At 38.7% G+C, this 17591-nt stretch overlaps 1 protein-coding gene across 1 annotated transcript in view; it reads left to right on the top strand.

Annotated features, from left to right (window-relative positions):
* Positions 1-304: 304 nt before the first annotated feature.
* LOC120306618 (heparan sulfate glucosamine 3-O-sulfotransferase 3B1-like) overlaps positions 305-17591 on the top strand; it is a 39107-nt gene continuing 21820 nt past the window's right edge. The window contains exon 1 of the mRNA XM_039340203.1: positions 305-1041. Within this exon, the coding sequence (XP_039196137.1) occupies positions 482-1041 (560 nt within the window). The 5' untranslated portion in view covers positions 305-481. The remainder of the gene's footprint in view (positions 1042-17591) is intronic.

Raw genomic sequence — 17591 nt, 5'->3', positions numbered from 1 at the left:
GATCCCCGAATAAGCAGCAGCGGAGGAAAAGAGCGAAGGCGCCGGCACCGCAGCGCAGCCTCCACCGGCTAAGCCTCAACTCAAATAGCCTCCTGGCCTCGCAGCTCCGTAACCTTTTCGCCTCCCCGGCTCTTTAACGGCTCATTAGCCAATAAGAATGGCTAATCGCTTCCCGCAGTCCTCCGCTCCCCGCCCTACGGGGGGAGACCCGGCTCACCATTGGCTGCTTTTGATCAACAAAAGGGGGGGCTAATTACCATGCGGCGGGCTGCTCTTATAGGCTCCGAAGGGTGCCAGTCAGGCGCGCCTGTTCTCCGCCCTCCTAAGCTCCAGCCTGGCCGGCAAAGGCGCCTCGGTGCGGCAGCCACTCGTCGGCTCGGAGCTGGGCGGCGAAGGTGCGAGCGATGCTGCGCGGCTGACCCGTGCCGGCCGGGCCCCCTCGCACCATGCTCCCGGGGTTACCGCCCGCGGGCTGCTGCCTATGGGCCAGCTGCGCCTGATCGGCGGCCGTCTCCCAGATGCTCCCGGCCCCCCTGCCTCGTCGCCGCTGCTCCCGCCGGGACGAAGGAGGTGGTGGCTGCTTCTCCTCTTCATCATGCTCGCCTTGTGGCTTTGCATGGTTTACTCTTGCGTCGCCGGATCGTGCGCCTCGGCCGCGCCGGGGCTGGTGCTGCTGGGCTCTTCGCCCTCTGCTCGGAAGGCGCCCGGTCCGGAACTCGGCCAGCTGCTGCTACCACCATCCCGGACGGCCAAGATCCAGTTGAGAGCGGATCCGGAGAACGACGAAGACGAAGACGACGAAGAGTTGGGGGGTGGCAGCAACAACAACAACGGAGTGGCCCCGGATTCCCCCAGCTTCCTTTCCAGTTTCTTGAATGGCTCTGGGACGAAGCGGCTACCCCAGGCAGTGATAATCGGCGTGAAGAAGGGTGGGACTCGGGCGTTGCTCGAGTTCCTGCGGGTCCACCCGGACGTGCGGGCGGTGGGCGCCGAGCCTCACTTTTTTGATCGCAACTACGAGCGAGGACTCACCTGGTACAGGTATGCCCGACTTGAGAGATAGGGCGTCCCATCCCACTTTCATTGAAATTAGCACCGTCGGTGTGTGGGGAGGGTGAACCTTATCTAAAGACGGGGATGTCTTGCCGTTTTCGGCCCGATCGGCTTCCCCCTTGCTCCCGGACGTAGAATCGAGTTGGAACTGCGGCGTGGAGCCAATGCGCGGCGTGGTGGCCTGCGTGTCTATTAACTTTCTGCCTTAATAGCATAGAGCAGTCTGTTCTTTTTCCTTTGAAAAGCCCAAGTTAAGAAAGCGCCTTCTCCTTTCCTTTCCCCGCGCTCCTCCCAGATAATTGCTACTAGCTTGGTCGCGAGAGTGCTTTAGTGGCCGGGGGCTACTCTTCCAAAAAGGACCTTCCCTTCGCCCGTTAATTGCTCCATCCCTGCGCCTTCCTCTTAAATTAGCCCCTGAAAGGCCCCGTTACCCCGTGGAGTCTCGAATGAAAGTCTATGAACGCCGGCTCTTTTGCAATCTACTCTCCCTATTTTAACTCCGCTTTCCTGAAAGAGAAAGAGAAAGAGAGATTGTTTTAAACGCATCTAGGAGGAGAAGAAAATATTTGGAAGAGGTTGGTATCAGTTGGCAGGGAGGGGAGAAAATCAACTGCTTTCTCCTCTGAGCAGAAGTATTCTTTAGCTGCGAAAGAAAGAAGGAAAGAAAAGAAAAGAAAAAGAAAAAGGAAAGGAAAGAAAGACTCTAACGGAATCCCGAAATCGCCGTTTGGGGTCCGTTTCTTAAACGAAGCGTCGCCAAAGGATTTGCCCGTTTGTGGTGCTGGGTAGCAATTAAGGGTCCCTCCTGTAACGCTCGAGGTGGGAACTCGCAGGGCTTCTTTGCCCACCCGCACTGCCCAGGACCATTCCTCAAGACGCGTCGCGGGAGCGGGATGATGGTGGTGGTGGTGGTGGTGGTGTCGGGGGGGGGCAGAAAATCCTCTCTCCCTTTTGCACATCGCGGACCAATGGAGAGGTGGCAGATCAAAGCGGCGCTTCTCCCGCTTTTCTCCACCTCTAACGGCGAGGGCTGCCTCCCGGCGTTCACCTCTAGCTCCTTCAGGGGTGGAGGAGGCAAACGCCTCCGGTGCGCAGTAAACTCTGCTGGGCGGAAGGAAGCACTGCAAGCTCTGGGGCTGCGCTTCGGCTTCCGCGCTCTTAGCTGGGGAATTCAGCGGTCCTCCGTTATCCAGGCCTGAAGAAAGCTTAAGGCACCTTCAGGCCCTCTCCAAACCTAACTTCGAAGGAACCGCCCCGCCCCGGCGTCCGCTCGAGGGTTTGCCGACAGAGACGCGTTTTAAAATCGGGAACTTCTCTGGGGGGTGGGGCAGGAATGCCGTTAAATCGGGAATGGGGGAAATGTCCCTTCTCTTTACTCCTCTGAATGTGACTTAAGGCAACAGAACGAGAAATCGGTGTGGCGGACACGAGGTCGGGATCAGTTTCCAACCTACAAATCTCTGGCTCCAGCTGGTCTGCTTCCTGGCCCTTTTAAATCTTTGCTCCCTCGGTCCTTTCTCTTGCTGGTTGGTTTACAGGTTGATCTGTGGCACTTTCTCCTTGCCTTTTCACCTCTTTTTCAACTTTGTTTCCAAACCAAAGCCAACTTTATGAGAACGGAAGTTAGCATCCAAGCTGCACATGAACAGACACTTCTTCAGTTGTATGTGATCCTGTTCCTTTGAGGGGAAAGGAGCTCGACCACCATTCAAGTTGAAAATAGAGATGTGTGATTTATATAGGATAGCTGATGGGAGAGAAGGAGATAGAAAGTTGGAAGCACTAACTAAAGTGTACTTGGCAGTTTTGCTGGAAAAAGTTAAGCAAAACTTGTCTCTCATCTTCTGAGGCAAATAAGCTTTTTGAGCGTGGAGGCATAGGGGATGTGAACTGCAGTGCATAAAAAATCCATAGGCGTAAGACTATGGAGTATGTACAACAGGTTGCAGGAATATATAAAAGAAAGTAAATCACATTCTCTAAAATGTATGGTGGCTGTGATTTAAATAAAGTTTAATGCTTCAATTAAAAGTGGTTTAATTTTGTATTCCTTGACCTGTCCCTAAGATCTAATTTGTATTCCTCCTTATTTACACTCCCCCCCCCTTTGCACTTCTTTCAGAAAAAGTATGGAGAGAAAAATCAAGGGAGAATTTTCTACTCTGTTTCATATTATGTGAACATCACCAAACTGATGTTTTTTTAATCAACTTTTGGTTTGTATGTTTAATTATTATTATTTTTTGATTAAAACATCTCAAAGGAAATAGGAGCTTGGCTAAAAAAAAAATCTAGGAGCACTCACTGCTTTGAAAAGTTATGACAAATGGCACTAACTAATTGTTGCAGTAGACTTTCTTTATTGGAGGGTTTGTTTTTCAGTGTTTTACAGAGTCTGCTATCAAGAACATTTAAAAAGGGACAAAACTAAATCCTAAAAAAGAATGAAATTAAATTAAAAACCGAATCGCCAAATGTTCTCTTTGTTTTCTGAGGATTTGTGATGGATTTATGGCTTACTTGATAAAATTGCTCAGACATTTTGGGGGGGGGTCAATTTCCCCCCCATAGATTTGTTCTGCTGCCGACTTTCCTGGCTCTGCCCTTTTGTCACATAGTACTTGGTGATTGTGTGAGTTTGTGTGGATGTCCTTAGTGGAATCCAGGAGGCAGAGATCCCTGGCTTTCCCCAGATGGAAGAGACAAGTAAAGGAAGACAGTTTTTAAAAGATCCTCCTCAGCCTGCCCCTGATGAGCAGAGCTGTCAGGAAGACAAGAAATGTTAGTTATTACTGCAAGATGAACTAAGAAAAGTTTCCAAGTAATTTAGGAGTTTGGGGATGTGGATGAAAAAAATGTGCCTTTACAGCTTTTCTCAGCACATTAACCCTAGATTTTCTAACTGTTGGGGATAAAATGAAACCTGAGCATTGCTTCCATTCTAATATGGCCTTGTAATCAGAAGCTTAGGTTTGGATAGATTGTGTTGCTCAGGTTATGTCATGAGAGAAGTGTCGAATGCCCAACCTGTAGCTGGGAAATACGGCCCGAGTTTGTTTTGCATATGGCTCAGGGTTTGCCTGCCAATAACAGGAAATTCATAGCAATGATTAAGACCCCCTTGAACTCAGGTTTCAAAGGTTTTCTAAAAACGTGCATTGTTCATTTTTATGTAACTCTTAACGTAATCTATGAAATTGCAGCCAGATGAAAAACTACATTGGGAGGCATAACGGTTTTACTTAGAAAGGTGCCTTGGTGCCTTGTTGTATACTTTGGTTAAGAAAAAGATATGAACTGTGTTGATTAAGGAGATCTGATGGCAGACTAATTGTTGCAGAACTTGAAAAGATGGGAGTTGTTATTCAGTATGGTGGACAAATAAAGCAAAATGGAATTAACCAAAAAAAGCTACTGTACTAGGTTGGTAGTTTTACCATTGGCATTATAATACATGCGTATACAGTATATCTCACTTCCTCTCCCCTGCCAATATGTTGCTCATTATGCATTTCTATTCTCAGTCCAAGAGAATAGTGTTGCCATTTTCATATGAAAAATTGATGTTCTTTTTTAAACTACTTTTTCTTGTTGCTACCTTGTTCAAGCAGAGCATTCCATATTTTGAAAGCAGTAAGAGGTCTTAATATGCTTTATCCAAACTTAATTTTTATTAAATTATTGTTTGCTTGAAGAAAGTTATCCTAAACTTGTAACATGCTGAAATATATTGTAGGCGTTTATTTAATTGACCAGGAATATAACAATTTCCTAATCAAGTACCAGTGAACAAACACTTCCTTACCTTATGTTATGCTTCTCCAAACAAGGTTAAGGTGAAATAATAAGTTTCTGGATGTGTAAGATCAGTTTCTTGAGTTAAGTAAGCCCATGAAAACTATTTAAAAATACAACAAACTGATTAAGGTATTCCGAAGAAGGAAGTAAAAATAATAAAATAATAATGGGAAAAATAAGTGGTCATAAACTGACAAAAAAGCTGCCTGCATAAAGACAAACTGCAAACAAGAATATTTTAATCCAGTATTTATCCACTTATCTGGCAATTTATGAGCAGCACAACTACATTCCTTTAGTTTTAATATAATTGGCTTTTTGAAGACTTTAAATACACATGAAGTTGACTCCTGTTTGGAACTGTAGCACCAACATAACAACTGAAAACTGAAGCATTTCATTTCAATTATGTACAATATTTGTTCATAGATAATTTTTATGAGCTCTTCAATTCCAGGGTTAAGATATTTTTTAATCAGTTAAACTTACTGTTCTACACAGACTTTGTTTAGAGTAGCCTTCAGTTGAGGTCAGTAGAACAAACATCTGATTAGATATGTGTGTGAATGTGAAATTAGGCTATGATTTAGAAATGGAAGCTTTGGGATGAAATAGATACAGAGCGATCCAGAAGGGATAATGTTAATTGTCAGTTTAATGATTTTGGCTATAAAACACTTAATTTAAATGTTGAGATAAATTCTGTGTGTACTCTTATATAAGGAGCAGAGCTGATAGCATTTAAAGGGCAATCAATAGTTTAATTTACTGGTGTCAGTAATGCTTTCATAAAGTTTCCTTCCCCTTCAACAATCAAAGAATTGAAATAATCTTACAATGAAAACCCCATGCGTGTCTATTTTAAAAAGTCTACCAGCATGGTGTGGGATTTCTAAGTGAATGTGAAGGTTTGCAGCCTTAAAATGCCATATTAAGGATGATTTTTTTTCTGTTTTCCTCTGCCCTGCCAATTCCACTTCAGAGTTGGCTATATTTCATGCAATAGCAAGTTAATCATGGTAGAACCCTTGAAGTTATTAGTAACCATTGATTTATTTGGTGACTCTAAATGACTGATTTTTACTAGAGTAAGAGCAAACACTTTGTCTTTTATGTCTCTTAATGAATTACGTTTTAGCATTTAGACATGATTGTTCAAATGTAATATTAAGACATTGTTTAATCATGGTTTATCTAGGAAAGAGAAACTGCAGCGGTGATCCTGTTTTCTATGAATCAGAACTTTTCCAAATGGGTAGTTCTGAACAGATCTTCCACCAAAGACAAGTTTGAGTTGTGCAATAATTTTCATTGCTTCTTTTGATGTGATCATCTTAGATCCAGTTAAGAGTTTTGCTCCAGGGAATGTTGCCCTGAAAGAAGCCGATGCTGAGAATGGCCATAATGTGTGTTTCTAATTTTCATTTATATTACTGCTTTTTCTATCTACCTTCAGCTTTTGAATTCTGAAACCATCCTGAAGAAAATACTGCCTCTGGGAAAAATTGAAACCAGAGAGGGGTGTGTCTGTTTGGCTTATTTAGGATTGCTAGCAATGTTAACTGTTTCTAGATGTACCTTCTAAGTAAATACATCTGTTTACATTACCTGTAAAATTGCCTGTGTTTTCTGCTTACCTTGATATTTTATTTGCTTCTAGGGAGACATTAAAAAACATAGTTTAGGAAAAAGATGCAAACGTGAACAGTTTTGGAATGATCTGTTGATCTCAATTTCAACAACAGCTTAATCTTTGCTGAGAAAAACATGCTGAAAATATAGTTGAATAGTTCTGCATAAATGGGAGTCTTCTGTGTTATGAAGGAAGGAATTTAGAATTTGTTGCCTGCATCTAGTTTCATCACTTTGCATTATAGCAGTTTGGAAAGGGAAATCTAAAGAGTTGTCATGGTTTGTTAAGGCAGACAATGTTAAAGCATCTTGAGAGTTCTGCATTAAATTAGCTGCTTGAACTAGACTGTAAAATGGCTGATCAGTCCTTCTGGATAAGAAATAGGAGGAAAAACTAATTGCAGATAGGATCCCTAACCTCCAATGAGTGGAATAAGTCAATATTTAAGAGCATGGCATAGCCTGTTCTAGTTCAATCACCCTTGTTCAGTTTAAGCGATTCATTACAATAAAATGCTTTCTAATTAATGTATCTAATCTATTATTCTAAGGCGAATTCAGCAAATATGCAAGCAGTTTTTTCTCCTGGAAGGAAAAATAGTTTTGTGAAACTAGTAATTATACAATTGCATGGTTCAGACTCTTAGGAAGAGCTATTAAAAGATCACGGGGAAAAAAAAGAAATACTATTGAAATAAGTACAGTGCTGCAGTTTATATGGGCAGCACATAAGAGATCTGCATAATATGGTTTCAAAGCAACTTGTCTGAAACTCTTGCAGCCCAATCCAAAATTTTTAAATTGATATGACTGGGAAGTAAGTTCCATTGAGCAGAAATTGATAGGTTTGGGATTGCAGACACGTGGCGTAAAATGTTGGCATATTTACTCAGAAATAGGTCCCACTATGGGAGTATGCCAAAATAAGCAGAGATAGGAAAATCTAGCCACCTAATTCAACAGTCTGCTCGGTGCTTCAGAGCTTTAATTAAAACCAGCTCATGCCTGCTGGAGTCAGTAGTACTGTGCAACTTGAGTTTTAAAATTTATGTATAGCCATTTTGAATATTTGGCACTGAAAGGCATTCTGGCTGTTTAGGAACTTTAAAACCTGCATGCCAAAGTTAGAAGCAATATTATAACTCTGTCTAGCAGCATTTATATCAGAGAACTAAAGTCTGACCCTTGAGTAATTGTATGGAAAGAAAAAAATATAGAACTTGATGCATTATTGTTTGAATAGATATTCTGTTTGTAAAAATCCTTAAACCACATAGTTAACTGCTAAATGGTTGTGCCTTACTTTATTTTAACTACTGTATAAGCATAGTTTAAAAAAATCCAACAAAATTTCAAGAGAAATGGGACAGAAAAATGTTTTCATTGATAAATTCTCCTTAGATTGTATATCCCAAACTTGGAAAATGTTCTTTAAGTTAAGTTTTATAAGTGAACAGAATAAACCAAAAGGCAGAAGCAAGTGTATAAAAATATACCTCTTGGACTTTTATTTACTAGCAATAATTATTTAGTGATGTATAAACTAAGTTTCTGGTTTAAGGATGATCTGTAATTAAGAAGAGAGCCTTTTGTGGCAAAATTTGAGTTAAATACACAATGGTTCAAATTAATTACCAAATACTACTTATATTACAATATACGAATAGTATTATGCAATAATACTGTTTCAGCCTACGTACAAATGTAACTTAAGAACAGACCTTGGGAATGGAACTTGACTCTGTACTGCAAAAAAAAGATCTTTTATTGGATTGAACATAGATCTGCAAAATATGAGAACCAATGCAGTTTTGCTTGCAACAATGACAGTTTGTATTATCCAACTCCAAATGTTCAAGTGAACACTACTAAAGATCTATGGAATTTTTTTCCTAACTTAACCTTTTTCTTCAGTACCTTTAAATGGAAATATTTTCCATAGTATTTTTTTTAAAAGATAGACAATAAAGGAGAAAAAGTAAGTAGGCGCAAATCCCTAAATGTGTGAAAATACACGTCCATATAGTCAAGCTTTAGCATGCAGCAATTGCCTAAAACTTTCAGAATTACTTTCTTTAATGTGCAAAAGCTTTCACTTTGACTTTTCCCAGTACATTAGTCGATCATCAAGACATAGCTAATTTTGTGGTTGGGAGCAATATTTTTTTAAGCAGCTTTTTTAATGGCTGTGAATGTCAGCCCTTCAGGATAACTCACACCATGCAATAGACTCTACAGGAAGACTAGAACCATATTATATTAAGATTGCAAGTCTACCTGTATCTTCCTTCCCTCCTATAACTTAGGGAGCTGTGGAGGCAGGCATGAGAGTCTCAGTTTTTCCGGGGCACTCTTCAATATGTCTTCTCCAACTTCTCTTTACAGTCTTTCTGTTCCTTCCCCCAGACTATTTTCTCAGCTCTTTATACCAACAAGCTTGGGAATGTCACTGGGGAAGGAGGGCAAGGGCAGATTTTTTTTTATCCCGTCCCTGGTTTTTTTTTTAAAGGTGCATTAAGCCTAATCAAGATTTAATGGAGGTCTAATCTGATTTCTCAGGAGCTCTGGGCAGTCACATGACCATGGGATGCTGCAAATAGCATCCAAGCACCCAAAATGTGATCACATTTCCAGGGGTGGCGGCCATCAAAACCAGGTCATAAATACCTTTTTTCGGGGGGGGGGGGGAGAGGGTTTCATTGTAACTTCAAATGGTTGCTATATTCATAGCAGATAAGTGGAGGATTACCTGTAGTTAAACTTGTTAATATGGAATTTTGTATGGTTTTATCTAACACTTTGTAATGCATTTGTGCTGAAAATATATTGATGGAATGTTTGTTACAGTAACCAAGCTGAGTTGTGTAGAGTCTGCCCTCAAGCCTCCCTTGATCACAAGGGCCTGTTTTCCAAAAGGAACAACTGGTTCTAGCAGCCTTCCATAGGAGGCTGAGGTTGAAGTCTTCACAACCATGGAGCCAGTTTATTTTTGAGAATGTTGAAACAACATTCATTGCAAATAAATGCAGTTGTGGATTCAGGAAATCTTAGCTGCTGCCATTTTGAAGGAGCTGAAACTGATCCTATTTGCCTTCAGACTATAAATTGCCTGGAGAAAATGGAAGCTGTTCCTTATTCTCCATCTCAGTTTGTTAAAACTAAAACAGTTTCTTCTCTTTAAGACAATGTATTTTAAAAATGAGTTTTCTTTGGTGTTGGAGAAATCTGTCCCTCTTTTTTCTGCTTCTGAATGTAAACAGAAGGTGCATTTTCATCTTCTTTTCTCCCATACCCTAAAAATCTTTGCATGCAGTTTCCTGTTTTCACTATTCCAGTTAACTGTTCTGTTTCTATGGGAATTCTAGCACCATTATTATCCTCATTGTCAGTTTCTTGATTTAGGCAGACTGGTTGTAATAGTCTTGAAGCACCCTTGCTCTATCATATTGGAAGATGACCAACTGAGTAAGCAGCTACAGCTGCCCTGGAGCCTGACAGGTGGTTCTTCACAAAATGGATTCTTGAATTCTGAGGACTGTTCTGAAATTGGTGTTTATCTTTATTGAAGTTTATGTTCATCTGAAATTAATGGTCAGTTTAGGGACCTCAAGCTGCCTCATTACCTTGTTTTTTGGAGGACATAAAATTCTAATTGCAAATTATGAAAGGCTTTCTATGATGTTGTTCTATTTGGAGTTAGAGAGATATCTTAAGAAACCTGGTCCTATCTGGTGCATTATGGAAGTTTTTGATAATATAGGATATAGTACATTTCACATATCGCGGCCTATAATCATTGAGCATGTCTGCTTATTGTAGAATGTATAGTCCATAAGACCTGAGAGACACTGGATAATCCTTTACTAATTCAACATACTTTGCCTTTGTCTAGAAATAAACCAAGCAGTATGAGCCTAGGACTGATTTCATGCTATTCCAACTTTAAGGCTCTTCATTTCTATTTCAGACTGTATCTGCAGCATCTTAAATAGTTGAAATTCCTTTGAAACAAGAGCCCAATATGAGTCCATATGGGTCTCTGTTTCTACTTTAACCTGCAATACAAGGCTTAATATGCTTTCCAGCAGATCCCACAACAAATGAGTTTGTTGCAGCATGGTAGTTACAAAGAACATGATCACAAAGAAAGAATGAGCTCTTGTGATCCATCAGCTACACCCTTGTGCTTTTGTGGGATTGCTATTTAAAAAATAAATTGTTTTATTAGATGACAAGAACACTTACTATTGCTGATAAATATACTACTATTTCATGCATGTCTTTTGATATGGTGCAACTGCTGTATTCTTCCCAGCAGGTCACTGATGGGAATGGCTTTGTCTTCCCTGATCAGGTTTCACAGTTTCAGCTGTCCAGTTGAAATCCCTCATCAACCCAAAATCAAATGTGTATTTGGACTGGGCAAGTCTGATTGGTGAATCCAGAATATTGTGGTTCTAAGGGTGGAACTTCATGCTATGCAATAAAATGGCACAGTCTTGAAATTAAGGCAAGGCAGGAAGGAAAGATTGTAAGATTTTTTTGCAGGTTTCTTTGTATTGTAAGGAGTTGTTTCTCTTCAACTTCCTGTATAATGACGGATCTCCGGCACAACCTTCCTAACTGCCTAATTGTTAGGGATACACAAATCTCTTTTCTTGACTTACTCAGAATGAACAATGATAAATAGCTTTTTTAGTCTTATAGAGACACATTCAGTTCCTGATAAAACAATTAACAGTATACCTCTGTGTGGATCTTGAAGTTTCCCATATCTTTCATCCATAGTTCTAACTTCTCAGTATATCCTGCAGTTGAACAAACCATCAGCCATCAATCATTACCCCTGAATAACTCATAGTATTGGATGTGCTTTCTTGTAATAGAGTATAGCGTAGCATAGAATCTTTTCTGCAGGAGCTGATTGTTAATAAGTCCCAACAAGAATCAATACACTAATAGGTCAAACAAATGGTGTATATCTCAGTGTGGGTTGCTGGCTGAACTGAAAATATTAGCTGCATCTAAAATGGGTGCACCTTAATAACCCAGGAACTACATATGGTGTTTACGTTATCAAACAGCTTCTTAGATGTGCAAAAAGACAGAGGAGGGCAGAGAGCTGCTAAGCCACCATCGGCTCCTTAGTGCTGAAAGATGACAGACATTATTCCTCCCAAGTCTTTTCCCTTCTGTCAAGAGGAGTGGTGATCAATGAGTTAAGAAGATAATAAATAGGCCAGAGCTCTCTGGGTAGTTAACCATGTGGCCTCCAAGCACAACAAATACTAGATCTCACTTACTCCTATAGTCTAATTACAGGATTGGAAAGCAACCAGAGATATCCACTGCTATCTGTTGTCACTCTATGGTGTCCAAAGTGATGGAAGAGCTCTAGTGGTATTTTTTGTATGCAAGGATTCTATGCTCAGTGCACAGTATTTGAGAGAGAATCAATACTTTGCTCTGTTTCTAGCATTCCTGATGTTTTATCTGGCTTTAGGGTGTGCTCATTGTATGGAACCTCTCTATCTGAACAGGTCTCTAAAAAGTTAAAATATTTTTTAATCCTCAGAAATATTTGCTGCATTGTGGAACTGTCTAAAAACTTTTGTCTCTGTTTAACTCAATCAATTCTCAGGGTTTTTTTTCCCATAAAACTAAAGATGCAGTCTAAAAACAGACTCTCAGGGCCATGGTTTGGAAGACTTATTTAAGCTATACTAGTTACTAACTTTCCATTTAACTACTAGTAGACAAAATGTTAAAAAGATACTCCCCCCCCCCCGTGGTGCAATGTATGAATAAAATATGTTGTGGAATTAAAAATGCCAATGGCATTTAAGTAAAGAATTCAAATGTTTTTTCAACAGTTGTATTCCTCAAATAATACATCAATAACAAAAATTACCAATATTCAAATAGATTAACATTTACAGAATTAAATTTCCTTTCTTTGCCTCAGAAATCTCTGAAACCTTTAACACTATCCTGGCACTGATGGAGTCACTCTAAGATAATTCTGTTTCTTAAATTGGAAAAGATTATCAGAAATTGACACCTTATAAACCCATCTCACTTCTTAATACAAACTATAAACTAACTTATTAGCTATCAGTTTAAAAGTGATTATAAGTTATTAAATATTGCACAAAATCAATAAACTCCCTGGCTGTACATTCTTTGTATGTATTTGAAGACTTTGATTCTCTGAAATTACAGATCTTAGAGCAAATATTAAACAGATTTAAATCAGCTTTTGTAAGATGATTGAACTTATTTATGGACAGACTAAAAAGCCCAGATAAGATTTAACAGTTATGATTCAGATTCTATTATGACTTTAAGAGATATCAAGCAGGGTTATCCCTTATCACCTTTACTATTCAACTTCCACTGTAGAAGTACTAGCAATAGAACTTGGCTTTAATATTCAGATTTGCAAGATAAAACTGGGTAACAAGACATAGCTTTTAAATTTATCTGCTGATTATATGGTTCTGCCTCTCAAATGCTTCTCAGTCAGCTAACTGCATTAAGAAGGAGTTAGAGGAATTTGCAGGGGCATCTGTACTACCAGTTAATTTTCAGAAATACAGTTGATATTTTTTCACCACCCCCCAAAAGAAAATTTTGAAAAGAAATTTCTATAGATTTAGGAATATCAACAGTGTATAAATCTTTAACATATTTAGGCATCACTATTACTAAAACATTAATTATTTTTTATTAATAATTAAAAACATGAATCTAAATTGAAGTTAAAACCGAATAATTTTATAAATCAATGGTTCTTCCACCCAAAATATTTGTCTAATAAAAATATTAATATTTTTGCTAAAATGATGCTTCAAGTTTGGAAAAGTATATAACTAGTTAATAAATGATACTTCTCTTTTAACTTAATAACATATATAGATCAGAGTTATCATTATGACTTAGCATCTTTACAAACTACAAGATTGTTACAGTAATAGGGAAGTTTTCTATAAAGATCAGATAGAGCAATGACTAGGCGATAAGTTATCATGGTTCTTCCGATATTAACTCAAATCTCTTTTGGGCAATAGAAATGTTAGAGCTACAAAAACATGGACCTGTAGCAAATCTGAGAATTTAATATTTCACTACTTAGAATAGCCAAAAGGAACAATCTAAAAAAATATATAACTTCTTCTTGCAATTAGAAATAGAAGATTCACCCCATGATTTTAAAGGAAGCTTGGGATAATGATCTTGGTAAAGTCATACAGATGAAAAATTGGCATGACTTAGGCAAACTAAGTGGATTCACCTCAGTTTCAGTGCAAGAATTGCCGTGGAAAATTATACATCATTACACACCTGACTCCAGTCAGATAGGCACATACTGTATATATCGCAATTATTTTTCCAAATGTTGAAAAGGTTGCCAAACAAAAGTTGTCAAACGAATGCTCTTTCATTTGTGTATTTGTGAAATAAAGTCTTTTGGTGTAATTTTTTTGGGGAGGAGGATAAGTAATATTACTTAACAAAGAATTAAATGCTCCCCAGAATTAAGCTTACTACATATGTTTACAAGTCCAAATCCCTTAAAAATAAAGAACTTATCTATTTCCTTTTAGCAGCCAAAATAATAATTAGCCAATGTTGAAAAGGTCTAGATAATGGCTTAGATCCCAAAGATTAAACAAAATCTAACTAGATAAAATAATCTGCAATGGTTCTGCATAGAGTCACCTTGTAGGGGAGGATGGTGAACCATAAAAAATTAAATAAATAAATAAAATGATATCAGGTCTACCCCTAAATTTGCAATATTAATCCATAGTATTCTAAAGATGGACACCAAATATCAGCAATACAGCTGACTGCTATGTATGTTGAATAGCAAGTAATTTAATTTTAAAAAATTGTAATCCAAGGATTGAGAAGACTGAAAAATCTTAAGAAGACTCTTGAGACTTCTCTTTGTTGTTTTTTCTTCTGCAAACTATGGATATCTAGGTTGTTGGTTTGAATTTCTCCTAATCTGCTTTTCTCACTTTGCTCTTTGCTTCCTACTATAACTCCAGAGCTATTCCTACCCCCACTTTAAGCACTCTGCCTCAATTTTACTTGACATAGTTGTGATTCATTGTACAGTTCCTCCTCCTTTCTGGGTAGTCAAGGGAGTGCAACCTATTGTACAAGGAGACAAGGAGAAAACCTCAGGCTCAGACTTGAAGTAGACTTGAAGAACACTCCTGTTCAGCACCATGGAAGAACATGCCAACCACTGATTAGTAATAATATGTATGCGTTTACTCATTCATTGCATTTTAATTCCCTCTGAGAATGAGAGCTCAAGATGGTTTACATGAAAATTTCCCACAAATCCATTCTCTAGGAACAATCCTGTTTAAGTTGCTTGGGCTAAGAAGAAGTGATTGCTCCAAAATTGCTGATGGAAACTCCTAGGTGCAGGTCTGAAAACTTAACCACTTACTATACTTTACTTCTAATTGCACTGAGGGTGTAGAAGTTACTTGCTGCTTATTTCATGAAACAGGTCACATTTATGATAAAGAAACCCAGATAAAAACTGAACATTGGAAAAATGCCAACTCCTTTTTTGAATGAGATTATGTTTTTTCCAGTACATAATGGCTTATTTTGTATTGGGGTTGTTAAAACAACAATTTTTATTTATTTGGTGCCTTCAAGTCAATATTGACTCCTGGCAACTACCTGGACCAGTCTCTGAAGTTTTCTTGGCAAGATTTCAGAAGTGGTTTGCCATTGCCTGCTTCCTAAGTCTGAGAGATGAGGCTGGTCCAAAGTCATCCAGCTGTCTTCATGCCTAAGGCAGGAGTTGAACTCAGGGTTTCCTGGTTTCTAACCTGCTGTCTTAACCATTGCACCAACTTAGCAATCCCAATGAATAAAAAATTCCCAATGTTTTAGCAAGTGCTTTGCACAGTGGCAGAGAAATTGTGATACCTACAATCAGGGCTTTTTTTCTCATAGAACGCCCAGAACGAAGTTCCAGCACCTTTTTTGGATGGGACCTTTTTTTTTTTTTTAGAAAAAAAGCACTGCCTACAACCAATAGCCAGATAATAATAGCAGCACTATCTGATTGATCCCGGTTACTTTCAGAAGCTAAACAGGGCTGAGCTAGTTGATATTTGGATGAGAGATGACCAGAAGATCCCAGGATTGTAGGCTAGAATTAAGATATTGAAAAATCAACTCAGAGGAAGGCAGTGAGACTTCATGTCTTTATTATTGCCAAAACTATGTGAATATAGCCATAAAGATATCAGAAGTTAGGTTTGATGTAAAAGAAAGTAGCTACACCTTTAATTCTTTAAAAATTATGAAGATAAAATATTTCGATAGGGTACATACACATTTACTTAGATCTGACTCCTTAGATCTGATTCCAGTTACTGGGAGGTCACTTTAGACTATTAACTTATTTTAAGATTTTATGATTTAAAGTTTTGAAAATAATTTCTCTGAGCATTTCATTGCCCAAAGTTCAAGCACCCTACCATTTTGGGGGTTTGTATGTATGTGTGTGTGTGTTTATGTATGCACCCTCGCCTCCAGAAAAACTACGAAAGAGAAACTAAAAAAAACTATAAAAAGAGAAAAAAGATGGAAAAAAGGAACTAACAAAAATATATGCTCTTCCATTCAAAGATTCCACTCTATACTTCCAAGTTGACAGCCAATCCTTTCTAAATCTTCCTTCGGGATAGCTAGTAAACATGAGGAAAAAAATGTGCAATATAATATATATTCGATGTTCTTTTAGACCCTTAGTCACCAAAACTCTTAATTCCAGCTTTTTATTTCACAGTTATTACAAGTGCTATAACCTAGACTGGAGAGTTAAAAAATGTCCCAAAGAAAGCAATAGTAAAGTAGAATATTTTCATAACATTGCTAAGAAAACTGTAGGGATCCAGCTATATTAAAAGTAATTTTGCTGCTGTCATGGGAATTGACACTTCAGTGTTTGATTCAAAGTCTCAATATATCTTGAGCAACTTTTTCTGAGAGAGGTTGAACTTCTGCTGGTGAAGTCCAGTAATCAAGATCCAATTGTTTCTTTGGAAAGAGATTAGATTATCCAGCCAAAGTATATAGCCAGTTTAAATAGGAGGGAAAACAACATCCAGAGCTGTAGTTAATTGGAATGTAATGTCTATAAACTGAATATATACATATATAATGCAGCTGTATTGAGTAATTGCAAAAGGGCAAAGCATGTTTATTTCTGATTGTAATACTAAAAAAAATATTATTCATGAAGCCAGCTGTTATGCCCTGGTGGCCTCCAGCTGTGTTTGCACTACAGCTTTTTAAATTCCCAGCTAGGCATTGCCCGTTGTATGTTGGGAACTCAGGGTGTTGGCATCACAGTACAGCACTGTATATTTAAAGGATAGCAAGCTGTGGGAGGATGTGGACTAGTTTTCTTAATGCTGGGATTTTACTCCAGGTCTTTTAACTGATAGAAATATATATATATATCTCAGTCCTTCTGCAAAAGTCTTCATAACAAAGGCCATGTGAGTTGTCTGAATTTACAGGATTTGAGATAGAGGCCTTGGCCAACTGTGTTCTTGTAACAGGATGAATGCTTGAAAATGAGTCTTTCTTCTTTAGTAGCAGTTAAGACCATCACAGGCTATGGATGTGGAAAATATCTACTCCATCCATCTTTGAAAAATCTGCTCCCCTTCATTCCATGTGTCATTCCCAGTAATGCAAAAGTGCAGAAAGTAAAAGGAAGATGTGTGTGTATGTGTGCCTCTGTGAGTATGAGAAAGTGATAAGAAGAATCCTCACCTTTTTCTGCGGAAAGGAAAACATATTTTTACATGATTCCTCCCAAGATCGTTATTGATTTGGGTCCAGTATGAGTTGTGCCTGTGCCTGCCTCAGTGTCTTTCAGATTATTCTATGATTCAAGAGATTTGAAAGTTGTCAGGTCTGATTTAGAAGTCCTGTGTGCCTCAGTTCTATTGCCTCACCTGATCAAGAAGAGGTTAGGTTGTGAAATGCTTGGTGCTGCCTTCTCAACCTTCCATGATGATGTCTTAAAACAGTTACTCGATAAGCATATGATG

The sequence above is a fragment of the Crotalus tigris genome, unplaced genomic scaffold, assembly GCF_016545835.1.
Source record: "Crotalus tigris isolate CLP2741 ecotype Arizona unplaced genomic scaffold, ASM1654583v1 scf7180000017742.2353718, whole genome shotgun sequence".
Lineage (NCBI taxonomy): Eukaryota > Metazoa > Chordata > Lepidosauria > Squamata > Viperidae > Crotalus > Crotalus tigris.
The sequence above is the reverse complement of the archived record's forward strand: the minus strand, read 5'-3'. Positions and strand labels throughout refer to the sequence as shown.